General features: G+C 44.5%; 1 protein-coding gene across 1 annotated transcript in view; it reads left to right on the top strand.

Moving 5' to 3' along the window:
* The window catches only part of INPP5B (inositol polyphosphate-5-phosphatase B), an 81,465-nt gene that overhangs the window by 29,464 nt on the left and 24,422 nt on the right, over window positions 1-27,579 (top strand). The window contains 6 exon segments of the mRNA XM_025367687.1: window positions 20,844-20,940; window positions 22,889-23,056; window positions 24,306-24,407; window positions 25,206-25,320; window positions 25,960-26,076; window positions 27,120-27,307. Of these exon segments, the coding sequence (XP_025223472.1) occupies window positions 20,844-20,940; window positions 22,889-23,056; window positions 24,306-24,407; window positions 25,206-25,320; window positions 25,960-26,076; window positions 27,120-27,307 (787 nt within the window).

Here is a 27,579-nt window from a genome sequence, read left to right as displayed (position 1 = left end):
TCCTTGAAAAAAAAAAAAAAATATATATATATATATGTTTTTCTCCCCCTGAGACGGAGTCTTGCTGTGTCACCCAGGCAGGAATGCAGTGGCACGATCTCGGCTCGCTACAACCTCTGCTTCCCGGGTTCAAGCAATTCTGCCTCAGCCTCCCGAGTAGCTGGGATTACAGGTGCCCACCACTGTGCCCAGCTAATTTTTATATTTTTAGTAGAGACGGGGTTTCACCATGGCCAACCATGTTGGCCAGGCTGGTCTCGAACTCCTGACTGCCTGATCCGCTGGCCTTGGCCTCCCAAAGTGCTACAATTACAGGCATGAGCCACCACGCCCGGCCTCAAGCCATATTTTAAGTGTTCAATATATATTGGACAACGCAGTTATATTTTCATCATCAAAAAAGGTTTTTTTTGTTGTTTTTTTTGTTTTTTTTTTTTTGAGACGGAGTCTTGCTTTGTCACCCAGGCTGGAGTGCAGTGGCGCGATCTCCACTCACTGCAAGCTCCGCTTCCCGGGTTCACACCATTCTCCTGCCTCAGCCTCCCGTGTAGCTGGGACTACAGGCGCCCGCCACCACGCCCGGCTCATTTTTTTAAATGTATTTTTAGTAGAGACGGGGTTTCACCGTGTTAGCCAGGATGGTCTCGATCTCCTGACCTCGTGATCTGCCCGTCTCAGCCTCCCAAAGTGCTGGGATTACAGGCGTGAGCCACCGCGCCCGGTCAAAAAAGTTTTATTGGACAGTACTGGTCTAGGGCTTGGGGAGTACCTACAAATAACTAGGGGGCATGGAGGAGGAAAATAGCAAAAGGAGACAGAAGGAGCAACTGAATGAAGAAATGATGCTGCTGCTTCTCAGATGATTCTCAAAAGAAATGCGGTATTTCCATTTTAGTTTGAATTTATTTTTTCCTTGTATGATGGCATGTTTTAGAAAAGCCCAGCACTTTGGGAGGCTGAAGCGGGCGGATCGACCTGGGGTCGGGAGTTTTAGACCAGCCTGACCAACATGGAGAAACCCCATCTTTACTAAAAGTACAAAATTAGCCAGGCATGGTGGTGGTGCATGCCTGTAATCCCAGCTACTTGGGAGGCTGAGGCACAAGAATCACTTGAACCTGGGAGGCAGAGGTTGTAGTGAGCCAAGATTGCGCCGCTGAACTCCAGCCTGGGCGACAGAGTGAGACTCCATCTCAAAGAAAAAGAAAAACCCAGGCTCCAATTCAGTGGTAGGCCTGGCTACAGGATGTTAAAATCAAGGGCTTGCTGCTTATCTTTGTTTCATAGGTCTGGGCCTTCAACAGATCTTTTTTTTTTTTTTGAGACGGAGTCTTGCTCTGTCGCCCAGGCTGGAGTGCAGTGGCACAATCTCGGCTCACTGCGACCTCCACCTCCTGGGTTCACGCCATTCTCCTGCCTCAGCCTCCCAAGTAGCTGGGACTATAGGCGCTCGCCACTACGCCCGGCTAATGTTTTGTATTCCTTAGTAGAGACGGGGTTTCACTGTGTTAGCCAGGATGGTCTCGATCTCCTGACCTCGTAATCCGCCCACCTCCGCCTTCTGAAGTGCTCGGATTACAGGCGTGGGCCACCACACCCAGCCCCAACACATCTTATTTGGCTTCTAGAACACCTCTTGGTCATGCAGTGAGGGATACCCTCAAGTTAACCACTGGAAAATAAGACAGCAATCATATGAGGCAGATACTGTTATCTTATTCAGATAAGGAAGCAGATGCTTAGAGAAGTTGGATAACTTTCTCAATAAAACGTGTCTTTGACTCCAAAGCCTGTGTATGTATATAAAACACAAAAAATAGATTATTATAGCTAACTCTAGGAAATACATATAAGCAAAAATAAAAACAAATGTAACCACTGAGAAATGACTACTGTACACATTTTGCTGTACACCCTTCCAGACTTTCCATGTGTCTGTGTGTGGGTCCATACAAATACAGCATATGTGAATATTTATAAGCATGGTATCTGTGCACATAGACATATACTCCAGTCCTTTCTAATGCATATAAGTATGTCTGGCCGGGCGCGGTGGCTCAAGCCTGTAATCCCAGCACTTTGGGAGGCCGAGACGGGCGGATCACGAGGTCAGGAGATCGAGACCATCCTGGCTAACACGGTGAAACCCTGTCTCTACTAAAAAAAATACAAAAAACTAGCCGGGCGATGTGGCGGGCGCCTGTAGTCCCAGCTACTCGGGAGGCTGAGGCCGGAGAATGGCGTGAACCCGGGAGGCGGAGCTTGCAGTGAGCTGAGATCCGGCCACTGCACTCCAGCCTGGGCGACAGAGCGAGACTCCGTCTCAAAAAAAAAAAAAAAAAAAGTATGTCAGGCCATGCTCATTAACTACCATCCTCAATCCCTTATCAGCAGTTCTGAAGTCCTGAAAGCTCTGAAGGCTGGAACAAATTTTTCTTGTAAGTTTGACCTAAGCTCAATTTGGCAGTAAGACTTGCTTGAACTGACATGAGACTATTTATAGGCTTTGTTTATCCCACTCAGTATTACTATTCATAAGTTATACTGTGGAAATATAAAAGCATTTGATTAACTGGGTATTGCCTCAGACCCTGCTGCGGTGGTTATATAGTATTTGATATAGGTAATGTGTTATCTTCTTAAAGTCCCCCAAATTCTGAATTCCAAAATACACTTGGCCCAGGGGGCTTCAGATAAGAGCTTATGGGTCTATATTAGGCGATGTTGCTGCTTGGGCTAAGGAAGGCGCCTCGAGGGTCAACATTGTCTATTTAGTGAGGCATGTGCGAGTTTTGGTTCTACAGAATATGCAGTACAAAGCATAGAATTTCCAAGAAAAATAGAACACTTGCACTTTTACACATCGCAATCAAGCTGCAGTTGTTACTGTAGCTTGTTGACTTACTTGGTAGGCTGCTCCTGGGGAAATGGTTTCAATTGTCAGCATGAAAGGTGGTCAATGAGTACACAGAAAAATCACACTGAGCTTAATCTGCCTGGGGGCTGCTTGTTTAGGGTGTGTTTACTGCCTGCCTGCTGTGTGCCATCTATTGTGGTGAGCTGGGGCCACAGAGAGAGCACATCAGTCCCTGTTTCCAAGAATCTTGTGGTCTAGGTGTAGAGGTAAGACAGATAGGAACAGTTAAACCCAGGTATGGTTCCGTTATCATAATGGAATCATTATCATGGAATCATTATGTGAGAATGTAAGGAGAGGGCCAGAGAAAGCTTTTTGAAGATAACTCCTAAACTGAGTCTTGAAGGATGAGTTTGTAGTTCATCATGTGAAGGTGGAATTGGGATGTGGAAAGATGATCAGGATCAGGGGTGGAGTGAATAGGCAGTGTCTGAAAAGGTAAGTTTGGTGTGACTGGATTGGGAGGTAAGAGAGAGAAGCTTCCAGTGGGCATGGGAAATGGGGCTGGAGAGGAAGTCTGAAGCTATTTATAAATGTCTTTTCATGCAATACTCAGAGGTTTGGGTTCTGTTCCAAAAATTGTTACCGGAAAGGGGTCCCGAGCCAGACTCCAAGAGAGGGTTCTTAGATCTTGAGCAAGAAAGAATTCAAGGCAAATCTATAGAGTAAAGTAAAGGGAAATTTATTAAGAAACTAAAGGAATAAAGAATGGCTACTCCATGGACAGAGCAGCCCTGAGGGCTACTAGTTGTCCGTTTTAATTTTTTTAAATTTCTTGATTATATGCTAAACAAGAGGTGGATTATGCCACGTGCTTCCATGTGAAGAGTCCACCAACAGGCTTTGTGTGAGCAACAAGGCTGTTTATTTCACCGGGTGCAGGCGGGCTGAGTCCGAGAAAGGAGTCGGCAAAGGGTGGTGCGATTATCACTAGTTCTTACCGGTTTGGGATAGGTATACAAAGTACCTTCTTAAGGGCAGGGGGAGAATATATCCTATCAGTTAGGGTGGGGCAGGAACAAATCACAATGGTGGAATGTCATCAGTTCAGGCTTTTTCAGTTTTTTTGTGGATCTTCAGTTGCTTCAGGCCATCTGGATGTATATGTGCAGGTCACAGGGGATATGATGGCTTAGCTTGTGCTCAGAGGCCTGACATTCCTGTCTTCTTATATTAATAAGAAAAACAAACAAACAAAAATGGTGGTGAAGTGTTGAGGCAGCGAACATTTTTTGGGGGTGGTATGGAGAGATAATGAGCGATGTTTCTCAGGGCTGCTTTGAGTGGGATTAGGGGCGGCGTGGGAACCTAGAGTGGGAGAGATTAAACTGAAGAGCTGCTTCAAGTGGGATTGGAGTGGTGTGGGAACCTACAGTGGGAGAGATTAAACTGAAGAAAGATTTTGAGGTAGGTAGTGATATTGTGGGGTTGTTAGAAGGAGCATTTGTCATATAGAATGATTGGTGATGGCCTGGATGCGGTTTTGTAAGAATTGAGAAACTAAACGGAAGACACGAGGTCTGAATAAGATAAGGAGAAAAACAGGCATTAAAGGACTAAGAATTAGGAGGACCCAGGATATCCAATTAGAGTGCCCAAGGGGGTTCAGCGTAATTATTTGATTGGTTGGCAAGTTTTGGGGCTCTATCCTTGAGTTTTTTTGTGTATCATATACCAGGCCAGACTGATTTAGGTAAAAACATTCTTCATTTAAAAATATACAGAGTCCCCACCCCCCCCCTTTTTTTTTGTTTTTTATTTTTTGATACCAGAGTCTTGCTCTGTCGCCCAAGCTGGAGTCCTGTGGCGTGATCTCGGCTCACTGCAAACTCTGCCTCCCGGGTTCACGCCATTCTCCTGCCTCAGCCTCCCGAGTAGCTGGGACTACAGGCACCTGCCACCATGCCCAGCTAATTTTTTGTATTTCTAGTAGAGACGGAGTTTCACCATGTTAACCAGGATGGTCTCGATCTCCTGACCTTGTGATCCGCCCGCCTCGGCCTCCCAGAGTGCTGGGATTACAGGCGTGAGCCTCTGCGCCCGGCCCAGAGTCCCCTCTTTTTAGCAGTGAGTAAGTCGAGGCCTCGGTGATTTTGGAGGAAAGAGAAATGCAAAGCCAGCAATCGTTTGTTAAAGAAGGCTTAGAAACGGTTAGGAGAGAGTGAGTGAGATTGATAGTGTGGTGGAGATAGCTGGGGAGAGGTAGAGGGTGGCATAAGAATGGGAATGAGAATAAGAGTGAGTATAAAAGTTAAGAATAGGACTTCATCAGGGTGAAAGTATTGGAGGGTGCCCTGTCAGCAAAGTTCATCTATCCACTCTAAGAGGGAGTCAAAAGTGGTGGATTGGGAATGGTACCAGGAGATATCCGCTACGATGGTTTGGAGGAAAATTGTAAACCGGCAGTGTAAACAAGGGCAGGGCATTTACAAGTAGTTGAGAATTGTGAATAGGAGTACGACTAGACAGAAGGTAGTAGGGATGACAAGTTTTTTGGGCACAGTCCAAGTAGTGGGGATGACTGTGTAAAGCCCTGTTGCAAAAAGTAGGGTAAGGACAAATAGACCTAATAGAATGAAGGAATGTATTAGGCTCATAAGGGCTCTTCAGAAATGCGAATGAGTTTAAGGAAAGTAGGGGTGAGTACTTGTGACTTCCGGGAGGAAGAAGAGAGATCAGGCTGGCTGTTTGAGGGACACAGCTTTATTCTGGAATGATGAACCTAATGGGGGGAGGGTCCTGCAAACGAACAGCCATTGGGGTACTATAGATGACCAAGTGGGGTCCGGTCCACAGAGGTTGTAGAGTTTAAGGGGTCAGATTCTTAACAGGAACTGATCATCCAGCTAGAGTGTCTTCATATGGCTGGGAATCTGGAGTAGGCAAGAGAAGATTAGCAGCCTGATGAATTTCCTGTCTAGCCTGCTGGAGGACTGGAAGATAGTTGCCTAGAGGGCTGGTGTCTGGGACATGGTTGGGGCCAAGCAAGAAAGTGCGTCCATATACAAGTTCAAATGGACTCTACCCTGTAGCATCTTGAGGACAGGCTCTAATTCTAAGAAGGGCAAGAGATAAAAGTACTGTCCACTCCTGGCCATGAGGGACAGAAGTTGGAACGCTAGCTGCTTCTTTAGCTACCTTAATCAGCATAAGTGTTGCCCTGAGCAGTGGGATCCAGTGCCTTTTGATGGCCCTTGCAGTGAAGGACTCCAGGTTCCTTTGGACCTAAAGCAGCCTTGGGAAGAGTTTTTATTAAAGAGGTATTAATGATGGAGGACCCTTGAGTAGTGAGGAAACCTCTTTCTGCCCATATATATAACAGCATGGTGGTGTAGGATGTGGAAGGCATATTTAGAATGAGTATAAATATTGATGCATAGTCCCTTTGCAAGAGTGAGGGCCTGAGTTAAGGCAACGAGTTTGGCTTGCTGAGAGGTAGTGGAAGGGGCCAGAGCAGTAGCCTCAATGATAGATGTGAAAGATACTATAGCATAGCCTGCCTTTGCTGGTGAGTGGCAATTAGGCCTGGTGGAACTGCCATCAATAAACCAAGTGTGATCAGGGTGAGGAACAGGAAAGAAGGAAATATGGGGAAATGGAGTGAATGTCTGGTGGATCAGCGAGATACAGTCATGGGGGTCAGGTGTGGTATCTGGATAATGTGGGAGACTGGATTGAAGTCCAGGACAGGAACAATGGTAATTGTGGGAGACTCAACAAAGAGTGAGTATAACTGAAGGAGCTGGGGGGCAGAAAGTATATGCATCAGGTGGGAGGGAGAAAATAGATTTTGAAAGTTTTGGGAACTGTAGAGAGTAAGTGGAGCATAGCTTGTGATTTTTAGGGCTTCTAAAAGTATTAAAGCAGTGGCAGCCGCTACACGCAGACATGAGGGCTAGGCTAAAAGAGTAAGGTTGGCCGGGCATGGTGGCTCATGCCTGTAATCCCAGCACTTCAGGAGGCTGAGGCAGGTGGATCACGAGGTCAGGAGATCGAGACCATCCTGGCTAACACAGTGAAACCTCATCTCTACTAAAAATACAAAAAATTAGCCAGGCGTGGTGGTGGGCCCCTGTAGTCCCAGCTACTTGGGAGGCTGAGGCAGGAGAATGGCGTGAACCCAGGAGGCAGAGTTTGCAGTGAGCCGAGATCGCGCCACTGCACTCCAGCCTGGGCGACAGAGCGAGACTCCATCTCAAAAAAAAAAAAAAAAGTAAAGTAAAGTGGTTTGGACAGAAAAGCTACAGGGCACGGTCCCGGCTCTTGTGTAAGAATTCCGACCACACAACCCTGCACTTCGGCTGTATGTAATGAAAAAGGTTGGGTTGAGTTAGGGAGAGCTAGTGTGGGAGCAGCTTTTAGGGCTGTTTTTTAAGGAATGGAAAGGGGAGTGGGGAAAGGATTTAGGATTTATGGGGTCAGCTAGATTTATTTAGAACAGAATAATGGGTTGCGGAGGGAGGTACTGAGGATAGGAGAGTATATGGGTTTGGCACCACGGGGTGGACAGGGAAGACAATTTGGTTGATAAGGCACAGATCCTGAACTAACCTGTAAAACTTGTCTAGCTTTTGGACAGGCAAAATGGGGGAATTGTAAGGAGAGTTTATAGGCTTCAAAAGGCCATGCTGTAACAGGCGAGTGATAACAGGCTTTAATCCTTTTAAAGTGTGCTATGTGATGGGATATTGGCATTGAGAAGGGTAAGGGTGATTAGGTTTTAACGGTATGGTAAGGGGTGCATAATCTGTCACCAAGGAGGGAGTAGAGGTGTCCTATACTTATGGATTAAGGTGGAGAGATACAAGGAGAAGATATGAAGGAGGCTTTGAACTGGGGCAAAAGGCGACAATGAGGTGTGGCTGTAGCCCAGGAATAATCAGGGAAGCAGATAATTTAGTTAAAATGTCTCAACCTAATAAGGGAGCTGGGCAGGTGGGGATAACTAAAAAGGAGTCCGTAAAAGAATGTTGTCCAAGCTGGCATCAGAGTTGGGGAGTTTTAAGAAGTTCAGAAGCCTGGCTGTCAATACCCACAACAGTTATGGAGGCAAGGGAAACACGCCCTTGAAAACAAGGTAATGTGGAGTGAGTAGCCTCCGTATTAAGAAGGGGATGAACTTACCCTCCACTGTAAGAGTTACCCAAAGCGTCTGTGATGGTCCTGTAGGCTTCCGAGGCGATCGGGCAGCGTCAGTCTTCAGCCTTTAAGCTGAGAAGATCTGGGAAGGAGTCAGTCAGAGAGCCTTGGGCCAGAGTTCCAGGGACTCTGGGAGTGGCGGCTGGGTGAGTTGGACAGTCCGATTTCCAGTGGGGTCCCACACAGATGAGACACGGCTTAGGAGGAATCCCGGACTGTGGGCATTCCTTGGCCCAGTAGCCAGATTTCCAGCCCTTGAAGCAAGATCCTGGGGAGGAGGTCGTGGAGGAATGCCTGGGCCCTGAGGTTTAGGTGTTTTGAAGTTCTTGTGTGTTGGAGATGTGGCTGGGGTTTCTCTCACAGCAGAGTCAAGTAATTGCAACTGTTCTGTATTATTGTACACTTTGAAGGTGAGGTCAATTAAGTCCTGTTGTGGGGTTGAGGGCCAGAATCTAATTTTTAGAGCTTTTTCTAATGTTGGGAGCGGGTTGGGTAATAAAATGCATATTGAGAGTAAGACAGCCTTCTGGCCCCTCTGGGTCTAGGGCGGTAAAGCATCTAAGCGTTGTTGCCAAATGGACCATGGACTGGGCTGGGTTTTCATATTTGATGAAAAAGAGCCTAAATGCTAACTGATTTGGGAGAGGTTGGATAAATAAGAAGGAGCATTAACCTTGGCTACGCCTTTAGCTCCAGGCCCCTCTCTAAGAGGAAATTGTTGGGCAGGTGGGGGAGGGCTAGTTGTGGAACGAAACTCTAAGCCAGACCGGGTGTGAGGAGGGGGGGTAATAGAAGGGTTATAGGGTGGGGGAGCAGAGGCTGAAGAAGAGTTGGGACCTGGCTCAGCCTGGCAAGGAGCAGCCTGGGGAGGAGGGGAGAGGTCAGTTGGGTCTATAGAAAAGGAGGATTCACAGGACTCAGAGCTTGGGGTGGAGACTGAAGGAACAGACAGGAGAGAAAGAAGACAGATTTGGGGCAAATCTCATTGGGAGCAGAGATTAGGAAGGGACCGATATGTAAAAGAATGCCTGGAAGTCAGGCACCTCAGACCATTTGCCCATTTATGACAAGAATTATCTAGATCTTGTAGAATGGAGAAATCGAAAGTGCTGTTTTCTGGCTATTTGGAATCATTGTTGAGTTTGTATTGGGGCCAAGCGGTGTTGTAGAAGAAAATAAGGCACTTAGGTTTTAGGTCAGGTGTGAGTTGAAAAGGTTTTAAGTTTTTGAGAACACAGGCTAAGGGAGAAGAAGGAGGAATGGAGGGTGGAAGGTTACCCATAGTGAAGGAGGCAAGTTTAAAGAGAAAGGTAGACACGGAGAAAGGGGTGGTGAGCAGCCCAAGCATGCATCCCCGCAATTGACTTTCCACCAAGGGAATGTGGGTGAATGACCAAGGCAGGTGTCCCTGCGGTGATCAGACACCAATGGAGTGTGGGCAAATAATCAGGCAGGTGTCCTCGCAGTGATTAAATACCAAGGGGAGGCTGCCTTCCCGAGTCCATGACCGGTGCTGGAGTTTTGGGTCCACGGATAAAATGTGTCTCCTTGTCTCTACTACAGAGGAAAAAGAACTGGAATTGGAAGGACAGGGAGATTGAAGGGTAGCAAGAGAGGAAGATTGAAGGGTAGCAAGAGAGGTTGGAGAAGAGTGAAAAGACTGCTTACCGGCCGGGCGTGGCGGCTCAAGCGTGTAATCCCAGCACTTTGGGAGGCCAAGACGGGCGGATCACGAGGTCAGGAGATCGAGACCATCCTGGCTAACACGGGGAAACCCCGTCTCTATTAAAAAATACAAAAAAAAACCTAGCCGGGCGAGGTAGCAGGCGCCTGTAGTCCCAGCTACTCGGGAGGCTGAGGCAGGAGAATGGGGTAAACCCGGGAGGCAGAGCTTGCAGTGAGCTGAGATCCGGCCACTGCACTCCAGCCTGGGCGACAGAGCGAAACTCCGTCTCAAAAAAAAAAACAAAAAAACAAAAAAAAACTGCTTACCCGATTTGAAATTGGTGAGATGTTCCTTGGGCTGGTTGGTCTGAGGACCTGAGGTCATGGAGTGAGGGCGAGGACATGGAGTGAGGGACTGGTCTCCTGAAGGAGTCCTCCTGTCCTGGGTGTTGGCACCAAATATCACGTGCGTCCATAAGAAGAGACCACCAACAGGCTTTGTGTGAGCATAGAGGCTATTTATTTCACCTGGGTGCAGGCAGGCTGAGTCTGAGAAAGTAGTCAGCAAAGGGTGGTGGGATTATCGTTAGTTCTTATACATTTGGGATAGGCGTACAAAGTACATTCTGAAGGGCGGAGGAGAATATTACAAAGTACCTTCTTAAGGGCAGGGGAGAATATATCCTATCAGTTAGGGTGGCGCAGGAACAAATCACAATGGTGGAATGTCATCAGTTCAGGCTATTTTCAGTTCTTTTGTGGATCTTCAGTTGCTTCAGGCCATCTGGATGTATATGTGCAGGTCACAGGGGGATATAATGGCTTAGCTTGGGCTCAGAGGCCTGACAGATTATTCATGCCTCCCCTTTTTAGACCATATAGGGTAACTTCCTGACATTGCCATGGCATTTGTAAACTGTCAAGGCACTGGAGGGAGTGTAGCAATGAGGACGACCTAGTCACTCTCATGGCCATCTTGGTTTGGTGGGTTTTAGCAGGTTTCTTTACTGCAGGCTGTTTTATCAGCAAGGTCTTTATGACCTGTGCCTTGTGCTGACCCTCATATCTCATCCTGTGACTTAGAATGCCTAACTGTCTGGGAATGCAGCCCAGCAGGTCTTAGCCTTATTTTACCTAGCCCCTATTCAAGATGGAGTTACTGTGGTTCAAACGCCTCTGATATTTCTCCCTCCCTTTTATAAAAGAACCCTTAACCGTAAGGGTTGCAGAGGGATGAAAATCCATCTTCTGTAACTTCTTCATGCTGAATAGGGTGATGATATTCCTGCCTAACTATGAGGGCCCCTTGTATTCAGGGTAGAGAGGAGCTCAGTTAGAAAGCAGCAGTATGGTAAGGCCATTCATGTCTCTTGAGTTCCAACAAAAGGTAGTATCTGGAAGATTAATAAGTGTTCAGTTTAAGAAAACATTCAGTAAGCTTATCATGCGTTTCTACACAGAGTACAACAGCAATGTATTCCACAACAGTAAAGCAAAATAAGTGAAATTATTCCAAGTAAACTAAATTAGAAGGCTTTTCATGAACTGGACAACTGTTGGAACCAAGCTGATATGGGATTGCTAGCTGATTCCAATATATGCCCAGAATTAGAACGTTGATCCAGATTTTTGTATTACCTATATCTCTTGTTTCTTCTGAGCTGCAGCCAGAGATCACTAGTTGGTTAATAGGAATAAGTAGGGTCAATTTAAATTGCAGGAAAAAAACTTAAACACAACTGATGAGACTACAACCTAACAACCATGTTTTTGTTTGTTTGTTTGTTTGTTTGTTTTTTTGGAGACAGAGTCTTACTCTGTTGCTCAGGCTGAAGGGCAGTGGTACGATCTCAGCTTATTGCAACCTCCACCTCCCAGGTTCAGGCGATTCTCCTGTCTCAACCTCCCGAGTATCTGGGATTATAGGCACATGCCACCACGCCCAGCTAATTTTTGTATTTTTTTTTTTTGTAGAGATGAGGTTTCACCATGTTGGTCAGGCTGGTCTCGAACTGCTGACCTCAAGTGATCCACCCGCCTCAGCCTCCCAAAGTGCTGGGATTCCAGGTGTGAGCCACCACGCCCAGTCTAACCATTGAAACATATATATTTTTTTCCTCTTGCCAGTCTTTCATTTTTACTAAAGACAAATCATAGTAAGACCGATTTGCTTTATTATTCTTAGACTGATTATTTGTATAAAGTGCAGCAAGAATAAATATTTTTTTACATAGGCTTTTAAAACTGGCTTTGATGGAAGTCTGCTTCTTGAGAAATCTTAGATAATACTTTTTTAAAGCTGAGCCCAGCCATGGGTTTGTACCCCGAAATACCTGTAAATTGGGTAAATTTCTCTCCTCTTGAGGTTCCAAGATAACTTGGGGCTCCTTGGCCTGTCAGAAAGTGACATTCTTTAATTACCACAGGTTAGGAACCCTGTACAGGGTCTGTAGCCAAGGTATGAGGCCAGTTTTCTCAAGGGGCTTTTATTGGCTCTGAAAGTAAAATTTGATTCCTTAAAGGAAAACATACCATTCCAATCAAAGCCTTGGTAAAATAACCAGTTTCTCCAATTGTGTCCTATTGCAAAAAGAAACAGATTCTTATTGCACTTATGCAAATAACTGTATTGCTGTAAGTTGGGAATACTCACAAATAGTTTCTAAATTCTGGAGAAATCAGGTAGAGTGAAACAAATATGGTCTAAATTTTGTTCACAGTAGTATACTTTACTCAATTTTTAAAAGCTGTAACTAGCTCAAAAGTTTTCTTGACTCTGAAAAACAAAACAAGGGATCAGCAACATTTTAAGCAAAGTCAAAAAGATTACTTTAGTCTTCTATTAGTTCAGTCCATGCAGTTAACTTCTGTTCTGATTGATATTCAAGAACATTTCAGCTTTACATGAGTCCTGAAAGTTTTTCCTCAATTCTAATGTCACAGTCTCCAAAGTTATTAGAAACCTGCATTCAAGAGCACTTCTCAAAGTCCTATAGCTGACTGAAATCACCTTTGAAACAGGATTAAAACAAGACAACAATTGTGTGTGGATGACAAAATGTTTTAAGGCAGCCACAGTCAAAAATATGATTGACAAAGAAATTTGGTTGCTGCAGTGGCATATAACAATTTTACATAATAATTGTAATTATTAGGAACATACACTAAGTCATGAGAGAATTATGAGAGTTTTCCATAATTTTGGAACGTATACCAATAACATATTTTTATTTATTTATTTATTTATTTATTTATTTATTTATTTATTTATTGTTGAGACAGAATCTTGCTTTTTCGCCCAGACTGGAGTGCAGTGGCATGATGATCTCGGCTCGCTGCAACCTCTGGCTCCTGGGTTCAAGCTATTCTTCTGCCTCAGCCTCCCAAATAGCTGGGACTACAGGTGTGCACTACCATGCCCAGCTAATTTTTGTATTTTTAGTAGAGATGGGGTTTCACTGTGTTCGCCAGGATGGTCTCGATCTCCTGACTTCGTGATCCACCCGTCTCGGCCTCCCAAAGTGCTGGGATTACAGGCGTGAGCCACCGCGCCCGGCTGTACTTTTATTCTAATGTTTAATTTAGAGAAAAACTGAATAATACCCTCTTAACTTTAGCCAGTATGTTCACACACAGAATTTGGTTTACAAGATTAATTTTTCACAAACACTTAAACTTTCAGCTTTATTCTATTTAACTTAATCTTTCAACTCTTTAGGTGAAAAAACAAATCCACATTCCCATGACTTCTTTCATATATATATATATATATATATATATATATATACTTTTTTTTTTTTTTTTTTTTGATACGGAGTCTTGCTCTGTTACCAGGCTGTAGCTCAGTGGAGTGATCTCGGCTCACTGCAATCTTCACTTCCTGGGTTCAAGTGATTCCCCTGCCTCAGCCTCCTGAGTAGATGGGACTACAGGTGCGCACCACCACACCTGACTAATTTTTTGTATTTTAGTAGCGACAGGGTTTGACCATGTTGGCTAGGCTGGTCTCAAACTCCTGACCTCGTGATCCATCCTCCTCGGCCTCCCAAAGTTCTGGTATTACAGGTGTGAGCCACCATGCCTGACCGACTTCTTATAATCTTTTATGAAAAACACATTTCACTTTCTTTACACACCTTGCATATAAAACTGTTTTTATTTCCCAAAGATTACTTAAGTCATGGAACCAAAAGGCATTATACTGTTTACTTTTCTGACAAAAAATACTTTATTTAAGCACTTTTTTTTTCCTGGACAGATTCTCGCTCTGTTGAGTATAATGCGGTGATCTTGGCTCACTGCAGCCTCCGCCTCCTGGGTTCAAGCAATTCTTCTGCTTCAGCCTCCCAAGTAGCTGGAATTACAGGCATGCACTACCATGCCAGCTAATGTTTTTTTGTATTTTTAGTAGAGACAGAATTTCACCAGGTTGCCCAGCCTGGTCTCGAACTCCTGACCTCAGGTGATCCACCTGCCTCGACCTCCCAAACTGCTGGGATTACAGGTGTGAGCCACTGTGCCTGGCCTTATTTAAGCTCTTATTATTATTATTTGAGACAGAATTTTGCTCTGTCGTCCAGGCTGGAGTGCAGTGGCACAGTCTCGGCTCACTGCAACCTCTGCCTTCTGGGTTCAAGCAATTCTCTTGTCTTGGCCTCCCAAGTAGCTGGGATTACAGACGTACCATGCCCAGCTAATTTTTGTATTTTTAGTAGAGACAGGGTTTCACCATGTTGGCCAAGCTGGTCACAAACTCTTCACCTCAAGTGATCTGCCTGTCTCGGCCTCCCAAAGTCCTGGAATTTCAGGCATGAGCCACTGCGCCCAGGCTAAGCACTTATTATCTTAAACCAATTAGTTAAAACTCTTTCATATGTAAACATTACATGCACAACACATATAAATACACAGAAAAAGATCCAGTAGTTGTAAGACTTTTCATTTGCCAGTAAAGAATGCAGTTTCCATGGCCTAATAAGCAGGCACAGCTAGCAGGCAAAAGGTCCCTTTTTTGTTTTTTTTGTTTGAGACGGAGTCTCGCTCTGTTGCCCAGGCTGGAGTGCGGTGGCACGATCTCGGCTTACTGCAACCTCAGCCTCCCGGGTTCAAGCGATTCTCTTGCCTCAGCCTCCCAAGTAGCTGGGATTACAGGCATGCACCACCACACCCGGCTAATTTTGTATTTTTAGTAGAGATGGGGTTTCTCCATGTTGATCAGGCTGGTCTGGACCTCCCGACCTTAGGTGATCTGCCTGCCTCCGCCTCCCAAAGTGTTGGGATTACAGATGTGAGCCACCGCTCCTGGTGCCTTTATTCTTATAGATTCCACTCATTTCCAAAGTTACTTAGGTAAACACTTTTTCCTCTACTCCCTTCAATGAGGTGGTTTCATACGTTGGTGATATAGGTTAGACACTTTTGTCATTTTCTGCATTTTACTCCAGAACTTCCTGATATCCTAAATTATTTTTTTAAATTTTGCATACATTAAGGTTCACCCTTTGTGCTATAAAAATTTGTGGGTTTTGAAACCCATAGATAGTACCATGTATCCACCATTACAGTTTCTTTGAGTACAATTTTGCTGTCCTAAAAAGTCCACTGTTCTTCATTTATTTGACCCCACTCTCACCCCTAAAACACCTGGCAACCATTGATCTGTTTACCATCTCTATAGTTTTATCCAGAATGTTGTGTTATTGGAATCATAATATATAGCCTTTTCAGATGGACTTCCTTCACTCAGCAATATGTACTTAAGATTCATTCACATATTTTCATGGCTGGATAACTAATTTTTTAAATTGCTGAATATTTTATTATATGGATGTATCACAGTTTATTAACCTATTTAAATACATATTGGTTGCTTCCAGTTTTTGGTGATTATAAATAATGCTGCTATAAATATTTCTGTGCAGGTTTTTATGTGTACAAAAATTATTTTTCTTGCCATGTTTTTTTAGAGGTGGGGTCTCCCTCTGTCACCCAGGCTGGAGTGCAGTGACAAGATCACACCTCACTGCAGCCTTGAACTCCTGGGCTCAAGTAATCATCCCTCCCCAGCCTCCCAGGTAGCTAGGACTATGGGCATGTGCCACGACTTTTAATTTAATTTAATTTAAATTTAAATTTTATTTTATTTTATTTTATTATTTTTTAAGAGATGGGGGTCTCTATTGTCCAAGCTGGTCTCAAACTCCTGGGCTCAAGCAGTCCTCCTGCCTTAGCCTCCCAAATATCTGGGACTATAGGCACAAGTCATAGTGTCCAGCATGTTTTCATATCAGTAAATACCTAGGAGTGTGATGGGTAGATCATATGGTAAGACTGTTTAACTTTTTAAGAAACTGCCAAACTGTCTTCCAAAGTGGCTCTATGATTTTCCATGCCTACTATCAATGGATGAGAGTCACTGCTCGTTTGCATCCTTGTCAGCAGTTGGAATTGTCAGCTGGTTTTCTTTCTTTCTTTTTTTTTTTCTTTTCTTTTTTGAGACAGAGTTTCGCCCTGTCGCCCAGGCTGGAGTGCAGTGGCGCAATCTCGGCTCACTGCAAGCTCCGCCTCCTGGGTTCACACCATTCTCCTGCCTCAGCCTCCCGAGTAACTGGGACTACAGGCGTCTGCCACCATGCCCGGCTAATTTTTGTGTGTGTTTTTAGTAGAGATGGGGTTTCACCATTGTTACCCAGGATGGTCTCGATCTCCTGACCTTGTGATCCGCCCGCCTCGGCCTCCCAAAGTGCTGGGATTACAGGTGTGAGCCACTGTGCCCGGCTGGTTTTCTTTTTTTAAAATTTCAGTCATTCTAACAGATGTCCCAGTACACCATTACTAACATTTGAGTTAGTTAACTCTCTAAGCTCAGCTCTCTAAGCTCAGTGAGAGTAAAGAAAGAGAAGTAGAATCCAGCTGGTGATTTCATTTCCAGAAATAATTATTAAGTAACTATGGGGTAGTAGAACTCTAGACATAACCCATTCTAGTTCTCCTTTCTTATTTTTGTTTTATTTTGAAGACCGTGGGAAGATTACCTCAAACATTCCAAAAGAATGCTACAGACTTGAACTTGGATGTTATGTATTTAAATATATAAGGCACAAAAGGGCCAGGTATAGTGGCTCACACCCGTAATCCCAGCACTGGGAGACCGAGGTGGGTGGATCTCCTGAGGTCAGGAGTTTGAGACCAGCCTGGCCAACATGGCGAAACCCATCTCTATCAAAAATACAAAAACTACCTGAGTGTGGTGCTGCGCGTTTGTAATCCCAGCTGCTTGGGAGGCTGAGGCAAGAGAATAGCTTGAACCTGGGAGGCAGAGGTTGCGGTGAGCCAAGCTTGCGCCACTGCACTCCAGCCTGGGCAACAGAGTGAGACCCTGTCTCAAAAAACAAACAAACAAAAAAACATATTCACACATAGGAATTCAGGTTCATTGCGCATTTAATATTGAATTGTGTGACTGCACTGCCTATAATGTGCTGGGTTACCAGTATGCTGAATGATGGGGCTACAGTGATGCATAAATCAGACAAAGTCTAGTCCTCAGTAAGCTTACAGTCTAACTGGGAAGAAAAAACACCTACAATACACAACTATCAAGACTGATGGGGAGTACAGGGAGCTATGGAAACACCAATGTCAGGGCATCTGACCAGCCTAGGAGAGGTTAGAGAAGTCTTCTTGGAGGAAATGACCTCTAAGATATGGCCTATAGCAGGAGTTGGTGAAGTGCAGCCTACAGGCCAAATCCAGCCTGCCATCTGCTTTTAGCTCATGAGCTAAGAATGATTTTTTTGCATTTTTAAATATTTGAAAAGATTCAAGAGAATAATGCTTTGTGATATGTGAAAATTGTATGATATTTGAATTTCAGCGTCTATAAATAACATTTCATTAGAATGCAGCCACACTCACAGCTGCTTTTGCACTATAGCAGCAGAGTTGAACAGTTGCAAGAGACTGTATGACCTGCAAAGCCTAGGATATTTACTCCGTGGCCCTTTACAGAAAAAGTTTGCTGATCCCTGGCCCAGGATAGGATGGGTAGGTGTTAGCCTTATAAAGCAGAGTGAAGAAGAGGGAAGTTGATTTCTGATGGGATCTTTGTATAGCTGCAGTAACCTTAATATGCTTACGACATGGCATAAAGGAGGTAGGGGCTGAAGGACTGTGGTGAGTATTGGAGCTAGACAAGTGGGTAGGATCCAAACTGGGAAGAGCCTTGGCAATTGTATGTAGGGATTTGGGTTTATCCAGTATGAAGCTTTTAAAAGATTTAAAGTGATGTGATCCGATTTACTTTTTTAAAAAAATCCTCTGGCAACAGTGTAGAGATTGGGTTGGAGAGGGTGGGGTGAGAAAAGAGGCAGAGAAACTAGTTGAGGCTTTTATAGTCATTCAGGGGAGATGCTGGTAACCTAGACTAGCACAGTGACCCTGGGGATAGGAATATATTGGTTTGAGAGGCATTTAAGAAGCACAATTGAAAGGCTTTGCTGTCTTAGTTTAACCTTAGTCTATAGGCTGTTATAACAAAATACCATAGACTGAGTGGTTTCTAAACAACAGATTTGGCTGGGTGTGGTGGCTCGCACCTGTAATCCCAGCACTTTGAGAGGCTGAGGCGGGAGGATCATTTGAGCCCAAGAGTTCGAGACCAGCCTGGGAAACATGGCAAAACTCCATCACTACAAAAAAAATACAAAAAGTTAGCTGGGCATGGTGGTGTGTGCCTGTTAAACCCAGATAACAGAGAGGCTGAGGTGGGAGGATCGCATGAGCCCTGGAGGTGGAGGCTATAGCGGACCATGATCAGGCTGCTGTACTCTAGCGTGGAGACCCTGTCTCAAAAAGAAAAAAAAGAAAAAAAGAAATAATAAAAAAAAAAATACAGAAAAAACCCCACAAAACAAAAGCAGAGATCAGAGATTTATTTTTCACAGTTTTGGAGGCTGAGAAGTTGAAGATCAAGGTGCTGGCAGATTCAATGTCTGGTGAGGGCCTGCTTTCTGGCTTAGTGGCAGCTGTCTTTTCACTGCGTTCTCACATAGCAAAAGGGGAACTCTGATCTTCTGAACCCTTATAAGGGCACTAATCCCAATCATGAGGGCTCCACCCTTGTGACCTAAACACCTCACACCTCCTAAAGGTCCTACCTCCTAGTACGTTATCTTGGGAGTTAGGATTTCTTTTTTTTTTTTTTTTTTTTTTTTGAGATGGAGTCTCGATCTGTCGCCCAGCCTGGAGTGCAGTGGCCGGATCTCAGCTCACGCAAGCTCCACCTCCCGGGTTCACGCCATTCTCCTGCCTCAGCCTCCTGAGTAGCTGGGACTACAGGTGCCCCCCACCTCGCCTGGCTAGTTTTTTATATTTTTAGTAGAGACGGGGTTTCACTGTGTTAGCCAGGATGGTCTCGATCTCCTGACCTCGTGATCCGCCCATCTCGGCCTCCCAAAGTGCTGGGATTACAGGCTTGAGCCACCGCGCCCGGCCGGGAGTTAGGATTTCAACATGACTTTAGGCAGGGGTATAAATATTCAGTCTATAGCATTTGGTGATTGATTGGAGGCATTGAAGTGTAATTATTTTCATGTTCAAATGATTATGCTTTCTTTTTTCAAAAGTTTGTTTTTTTGCCGGGCGCGGTGGCTCAAGCCTGTAATCCCAGCACTTTGGGAGGCTGAGACGGGCGGATCACAAGGTCAGGAGATCGAGACCATCCTGGCTAACACGGTGAAACCCCGTCTCTACTAAAAAATACAAAAAACTAGCCGGGCGAGGTGGCGGGCGCCTGTGGTCCCAGCTACTCGGGAGGCTGAGGCAGGAGAATGGCGTGAACCCGGGAGGCGGAGCTTGCAGTGAGCTGAGATCCGGCCACTGCACTCCAGCCTGGGCGACAGAGCCAGACTCAGTCTCAAAAAAAAAAAAAAAAAAAAAAAAAAAAAAAAAAAAGTTTGTTTTTTCTGGTTCATGTGAATGCATGGTTGAGAAATCCATTTTAGTAATAGTCCGCAGAGCAAAATTCTTCAGTGGTGTTTCATTCCTCCAGAGCTCCTTCCCGTAACATGGATTTTAAAATCACATCTCTGTGACCTCTTCATGTTGTTCCCTGTTGACAAGAGATCTGGCTTTTAAAGAGCAGAGAAGCTATTGGCAGATTAATTTTCCTTTCCAGGTTTATCTTGGTTTAATGACTTTCCCAGAATATTTCTGGATTGGGCCCTTGGGCTCTGGTTTTCGCGGCAATTTGTCAACAATGACAAGCGCTTCTCATTTTCTAGAGCTCTTAGACTATTTCCAGTTTTAATCTCTAACCCTTGCCTTTCTCCTCTTTGGAGTGGAAGTCACTATGTTATGTTTTATAATATGTTGTATAGCTTTTAAAGTCCCTACTCATATGTCAACTCAGTTGACCCTACAGTAAACCTGTGAAGAAGGCAGGACAGGTCAAATTACTGAGATTGAGAGAGGTTAGATGGCTTTTCCAAAGTCAGGAGGTAATAAATAGTAAAGCAGGTGATAAAACTTAGGTAGGTTTTCAGATTTCGTAGTTTTATGCTTTCCTTAATGTACCCTGTATCCAAGAAAAGGGAGTTAGACTAGCTGGAATAGTTACGTTTTCAGCAGTAGAGACACCTGAATGAGATACTTTTTTCTTCTATGTATGGTCTGTGGGACTTCACCCAGACATTAGCATAGGCCTTTTCAAGCAATATCTGGACTACCAATAATTCCTAGACTACAATTTCTGAAGCTGTTTTCTGTATATTAAAGCATATGTATGATTTGTTTATTTATTTGAGATGGAGTTTCGCTCTTGTTGCCCAGGCTGGAGTGCAGTGGTGCCATCTTGGCTCACTGAAACCTCCACCTCCCGAATTCAAGCAATTCTCCTGCCTCAGCCTCCTGAGTAGCTGGGATTACAGGCACGCACCACCACGCCTGGCTAATTTTGTATTTTTAGTAGAGATGGGGTTTCTCCATGTTGGTCAGGCTGGTCTCGAACTCCTTACCTCAGGTGATCCACCTGCCTTGGTCTCCTAAAGTGCTGGGATTTCAGGCATGAGCCACAGTGTCCAGCCTATGTATGTATATTTTAATTTCTTCCCCTTCCCTTTAGGTGGTTCTAACTTTGATGGTTTGAGGCCAAATGGGAAGGGACTGCCTGTGGACCAAAGCTCCAGGGGTCAAGATAAACCAGAAAGCTTGCAACCAAGGTAATGCAACTCTCCCTTCATTTGTCCCTTGTAGGACTGAGGTTCTCCTCATAGTACTGAGACCATTTTGGGCATAATGTAACTTGTCCCAGGGTAGCTGGCCTAGGAAATGTTTTTGTTTGTTTGTTTGTTTGTTTGTTTTTGAGAGAGATTCACTCTTGTTGCCCAGGCTGGAGTTCAGTGGCGTGATCTCGGCTCACTGCAACCTCCACCTCCTGGGTTCAAGTGATTCTCCTGCCTCAGCCTTCTTGAGTAGCTGGAATTACAGGCATCTGCCACCAAGCCCGGCTAATTTTGTATTTTTATTAGAGATGGGGTTTCTCCATGTTGGTCAGGCTGGTCTCAAACTCGTGGCCTCATCTGATCCTCTCGTCTTGGCCTCCCAAAGTGCTGGGATTACAGGCGTGAGCCATCATGCCTGGCTGGAAATGTTCTTAATAATACCTGACATTTGGCCGGGCGCGGTGGCTCAAGCCTGTAATCCCAGCACTTTGGGAGGCCGAGATGGGCGGATCATGAGGTCAGGAGATCAAGACCATCCTGGCTAACATGGTGAAACCCCGTCTCTACTAAAAAATATAAAAAACTAGCCGGGCAAGGTGATGGGTGCCTGTGGTCCCAGCTACTCGAGAGGCTGAGGCAGGAGAATGGCGTGAATCCGGGAGGCGGAGCTTGCAGTGAGCTGAGATCCGGCCACTGCACTCCAGCCTGGGCGACAGAGCGAGACTCTGTCTCAAAAACAAAACAAAACAAAACAAAACAAAACAAAAACCTGACGTTTATTTGCACTTACTGCCAGGCACCCTGCTCTTATTTGGACTATCTTATTTTAGCCTAAGAGGTAAGTATTTTTTTCTGTTTTACAATTAAGGAAACTCAGGTGATGAGAAGTTACATAACTCATCCAAGGTCCCAGAATTAGCAAGTGGCCAATCTGGAATTTGAAACTGGCAGTCTAGCGCTTCTTTGAAAATGTAGATTAGAAACGTTTGATTTCACTCTTTCATTCTTTTAGGTGTTTCCTGACTCTGAAGTGACTTTTTTCCTGTTTTATTTACTCTTTCCCTACTTGCCCCCGAGGTGTGTTATTATATAAATATCTGAAGTCTGTACTCCAGTGCCCCCTACTGAACATATCCGGAATCTGTCTGGTCAAGATAAAACACTTACTTGTGTCAGTATTTTAGTTACAACTATAAATACAGTACAACGCAAATAGTAATAAAATATACATTTTCATTGCCTTTCTTTTTATTTTGGATTATTTCTGTGGAATAGATGTACAGAATAGAATGATCAAGTCAAAGGATCTAGAGGGTTTTATAGTTTTTTTCTTTCTTTTTTTTGAGACAGAGTCTCACTTTGTCACCCAGTCACTACAGCCTCTGCCTCCTAGGTTCAAGCAGTTCTGTGTCTCAGCCTAGGCATGCGCCACCACACCCAGCTCATTTTTGTATTTTTGGTAGCAATGGGATTTTGCCATGTTGGCCAGGCTGGTCTCGAACTCCTGGCTTCAAGTGATCTACCTGCCTTGGCCTCCCAAAGTGCTGGGATTACAGGCATGAGTCACCACACCCGACCTGTCAATTACGTGTTCGAATCCCATACTCTGCCACCATTCATATGGGTGAGGCATTAATGACACTGGGTTTCATTTTTCTCATTTAGAACTGAGGGAATTAGATTATCTTTAAGATGCCCCTCTGGTCTGAGATTCTGTGACTCTATTATCAGGAAAATCTCCAGACCAATATATTATACAATCAACAAAATATAAATTTACTTAATTCCACAAAGAAATAGTGTTGTTTTAGTAAATAAATTTTACTTTGGCCTCCTTTAGTCTTCTGTGACTTAGATGCTTGTATATGGGAACTTTTAGCTTTGTATTCATTCATTTTGCAATAGGGACTCATCCACATATGAAAACAATATTTTGTTTTTCCAGACAGAATAAATCCAAGTCCGAAATTACTGGCATGGTTCGCTCCTCCACTATCACGGTGTCAGACAAGGCTCATATTTTATCCATGCAGAAGTTTGGACTGCGAGATACAATTGTGAAATCACATCTAGTACAAAAAGAAGAGGATTACACCTATATCCAGAACTTCAGGTAAGCTAACTGGGTTCTAGGATGTTTTCAGAGCAGAATGATCATTTGACTTTCTGGAATTTGGTCACGTCCCCCTATACCTGGATTTGGAGGCATACTCTTCTATAGAATCTCTCCCCTCATTTTTGAAATGAGTGATTCCATTCACTCTTCATTAACAGGCATTTATTCTGTGCCCTCTCTAGGTGGGCACTGTGGTAGGTGTGGTATAGTGGGAGTGACACGACTTGCAGATAGTTACAGAAATATTTGGAGAGACAAATGCAAATGGGTACAGAAGAAGGAGCACCATCCTGATTCTTTTATTTATTTGTTTTTTATGTTTTATCTTTTTGAGACAAGGTCTCACCTAGTTGCCCAGGCTGGAAAGCAGTGGTGCCATCACAGCTCACTGCAGCCCACTGCAGCCTCAGCCTCCTGGGCCCAAGTAACCCTTCCACCTCAGCTGCTGGAGTAGCTGGTAATACACATGTGCACCACCACGCCTAGCTAATTTTTTAATTTTTGTAGAGACAGGGTCTCACTATGTTGCCCGCACCGGTCTCAAGCTCCTGGGCTCGGGCGATCCTCCCGCCTTGGCCTCCCAAAATGTTGAGATTATAAGTGTGAGCCACCACACCTGGCCTCCTGATTCTTATGTATCCCTCCAAGGTTTTATACTCCCTTGGTTATTCTGGGCCTTTGAAGAAAGTCATTTAAAATGAAATTAGTAAAATGAAGTTAGCTGGTATTTGGTAATCTTTTTAGGCAAGATTACTAAAAGCTAAATGAATAAAGGTTGTGAGATTCTGCTAGATCTTTCAAAATGATTGCATTGGGACTATAAGATAAAATAACATTGTTTCTAGGGATATAAACTGTCAATTATGGTGAAGTAGTTTTTTGAATACTGGAGTTGCTTTCTTGCCAAAAGTAATTACCAAAGCACTTTTCATTTTTTCATTTCAGTAGTATATACAAGGCAAATAATTAGGCAGATAATGGCTGGGTAATGGCTGTTTAAAGGAAGTAGGAAGGTTCAGAGTAGGCCTGTACTGTTTGAAGTTGTTATCACAAACGCAACAGATACCATGACAGACCACAAGTCACCCCTTGGTGCTGCAGTCCTGGTCTAGGTTAGAAATGATATTTCTTTTGTCTTAAAATGCCAGTCTGCAGAGACTGAAACCAGCATAAATCAGCATGAAATGCTTTCTCCTGTTATCTCCATAGTGATTCGGAGTCACTAATTATTTCTCTTTGGTGACAGGTTTTTTGTGGGAACATACAATGTAAATGGGCAGTCCCCCAAAGAATGCCTCCGGCCCTGGCTGAGCGACGGTGTCCAGGCCCCAGATGTCTATTGCGTAGGGTGAGTGCTTCTCTTCTAGTCCTCTCCGTCTTCAAGCACACAGAGCTGTGGTTGAAGAATGGGTCTTCACAGCAGGTGAAGGATTTGAAAAACGAACAGGTGCCTGATAACAGCTGCTTCCCTGTTTGATGTTCTTCCTCATGGCAAGCAAGCGTCTGCCACTCTTAAAGTGGAGTGCTTGGCATTTGAATGCTAATATTTAATTTTTAATGTAATCTTCTGTTAAAATCCTGAATTGCATCCTGAACTCAGTGCATCCTGAACTGAACTTTATTGCTTGGACATTCAATACATTTTTGGTTACAAAGCAAAACTATCTTTTGCCAGAGAAGGAAGGTTAGCTGAAGAAAGTCCCATCAGTTAGTCTTTTTTTTTTTTAATTTATTTTTTATTTTTTTTTATCTTCTCATCACTATACTGGGCATTACTGGTGGGAAGGGGCAGCAGAGCTTGTATGGTATATTGAAAAGAACTAGAATTCGTAATTTATATAGACCAAAGTTTGAATTCCAGTTTGCCACTTGGTGCTTGTGTGAACTAGGGGTTACAGGTAAAATAGGGACACTTCGAACTACTTCATAAGCTGGTCATGAAAAAGAAATAGGTTTTTGTTTGCAAAAGCACCTGGAAAGTTCCTTGGCATTTAGTTCCTTGGCTCTAAGTGTTTGTTTATTTTTTCCTCCTGAGGGTCCTGAAGTTTAGCTAGAAAGCTACGGCTTATGCACCTCAACCAATCTGAGAATGTGTCATTTGCACATTAGTTTTCTTTACTATCTAACTGGTTGCTTCTCAAAATAGGTTCCAGGAGCTCGATCTGAGTAAGGAAGCTTTTTTCTTTCACGATACCCCAAAGGAGGAAGAGTGGTTCAAAGCTGTGTCAGAGGGTCTTCATCCAGATGCCAAATATGCAAAGGTAAAAGAGGAGTCAGGGACTTCTTAATTTTATGTGGCTATGCAGGGAAATCCCAAGATCATTTTTCACCCTTTCCATGACCTTTATCTTTTTTTTTTTTTTTTTTTTTCTGAAACAGAGTCTCGCTGTGTCGCCCAGGGTGGAGTGCAGTGGCCGGATCTCAGCTCACTGCAAGCTCCGCCTCCCGGGTTTTTACGCCATTCTTCTGCCTCAGCCTCCCGAGTAGCCGGGACTACAGGCGCCCACCACCTCGCCCGGCTAGTTTTTTTTTTTTTTTGTATTTTTTAGTAGAGACGGGGTTTCACCGTGTTAGCCAGGATGGTCTCGAACTCCTGACCTCGTGATCCGCCCGTCTCGGCCTCCCAATCCATGACCTTTATCTTAAGCCAGTCTTAATTATCCCACAATTTTCATTTCCAGATCTTCCAGAAGGGGTGCCTCTGGGTGGGAAAGATGCAGGGTCTTGGCACTCGTAGGTTAGCACATAGCGTGCTTGGTGAGTTGAACAGATGATTACCTGTGTTCTAGTGTGGAGAAGGAGGCACATTAATACCCTCAGCCAGCTTCCAGACCATGTTTCCTTTGGGGTATTTATTCCTGTTTGCAGTTTCTATTTAATGCCATGTCTCTCTTTTCCAGGTGAAGCTTATCCGATTGGTTGGGATTATGCTGCTGTTATATGTCAAACAGGAGCATGCAGCTTATGTCTCAGAAGTGGAAGCTGAGACTGTGGGGACAGGAATCATGGGGAGGATGGTGAGTCCTTGGTTGGTATGTTTGGCACATTGAGGGCCTTAGCGCCTGAGGTATTGACCACTTCTGATGACACAGTCACTACACGTGTCCCAGTTGGAAGGTGCCAATATTCCAAGATGAATCATACCCTCAAGCAGGGCTCAGTCGAGCAAACTATTTAGAAACTGTATTTTAGTGGACTGCCTGCGCCTGTCCTCATATTCACCAACACTAGAGCCTCCAGTTGATCCTCCCATTTCACCCATGAAGTATCTTGCAGAAACTATGCTGGGTCATTCAGAAGAACAAAGAATGCTGATAGTAGGTTTGCAATTTCCTTTTCTTATTGAGGCCATTAAAGTTCTGTTTTTAGGTTCTTCTGTGAGAACTTAGCTTTGTGTGGCAAAGGGCACCTATGGTTTGCCTGTGATTTAGTGAAAAGAATACTGGATTAAGGGAGCTAGATTTTGGGGCCAGGCGCGGTGGCTTACACCTGTAATACCAGCACTTTGGGAGGCCAAGGTGGGTGGATCAAGTGAGGCCAGGAGATCGAGAGAGCTGGGTTGTGGATTCAGCTTTGTCGCTGACTGGCTAGTCATTCTGCCTTCTTTTTTTTTTTTTTAATCTGTACAATATAGGTAATCCCACAGGATTATTATAAAGATTAAGATAAAACATTTTGAAAGTCTGTAGGGTTTTGTTTGTTTGTTTTTGAGATAGAGTTTCACTCTGTCACCCAGGCTGGAGTGCAGTGGCGCCATCTCAGCTCACTGCAACCTCTGCCTCCCAGGTTCAACCAGTTCTCTGCCTCAGCCTCCCGAGTAGCTGGGATGACAGGCGCCTGCCACCACACCAGGCTAATTTTTGTATTTTTAGTAGAGATGGGGTTTCACCATCTTGGCCAGGCTGGTCTTGAACTCCTGACCTCATGATCCACCCGCCTCAGTCTCCCAAAGTGCTGGGATTGCAGGCATGAGCCACTGCGCCCAACCAGAAAGTTTGTAGGTTTAAATGACTGACACAATTAAGTTTGAATTGGATTTCTTTGGGGATCCTTTCCACAGGGCAACAAGGGAGGCGTGGCGATCAGGTTCCAGTTCCACAACACCAGCATCTGCATTGTGAATTCTCACTTGGCAGCCCACACTGAAGAGTATGAGAGGAGGAACCAGGACTATAAGGACATTTGTTCTCGAATGCAGTTTTGTCAGCTTGACCCAAGCCGTCCCCCTCTCACCATCAGCAAGCATGAGTGAGTCTGAGCTTCCACCCTATGTGGTTCACCATGAGTACATAGAGTTGTGGGCTCTGTCTTTTCATGGGGAGATGCCTGGTGGTGGTTTCCTATTGACGCAATGGTGGTAGCTGCCACCTCTTGGTTATACATGGATTATATCTCTTGAAAACATTTAGTTTCGGCCGGGCGCGGTGGCTCAAGCCTGTAATCCCAGCACTTTGGGAGGCCGAGACGGGCGGATCACGAGGTCAGGAGATCGAGACCATCCTGGCTAACACGGTGAAACC

This window comes from Theropithecus gelada, chromosome 1 (genome assembly GCF_003255815.1).
Source record: "Theropithecus gelada isolate Dixy chromosome 1, Tgel_1.0, whole genome shotgun sequence".
Taxonomy (NCBI): Eukaryota; Metazoa; Chordata; class Mammalia; order Primates; family Cercopithecidae; genus Theropithecus; species Theropithecus gelada.
The sequence above is the reverse complement of the archived record's forward strand: the minus strand, read 5'-3'. Positions and strand labels throughout refer to the sequence as shown.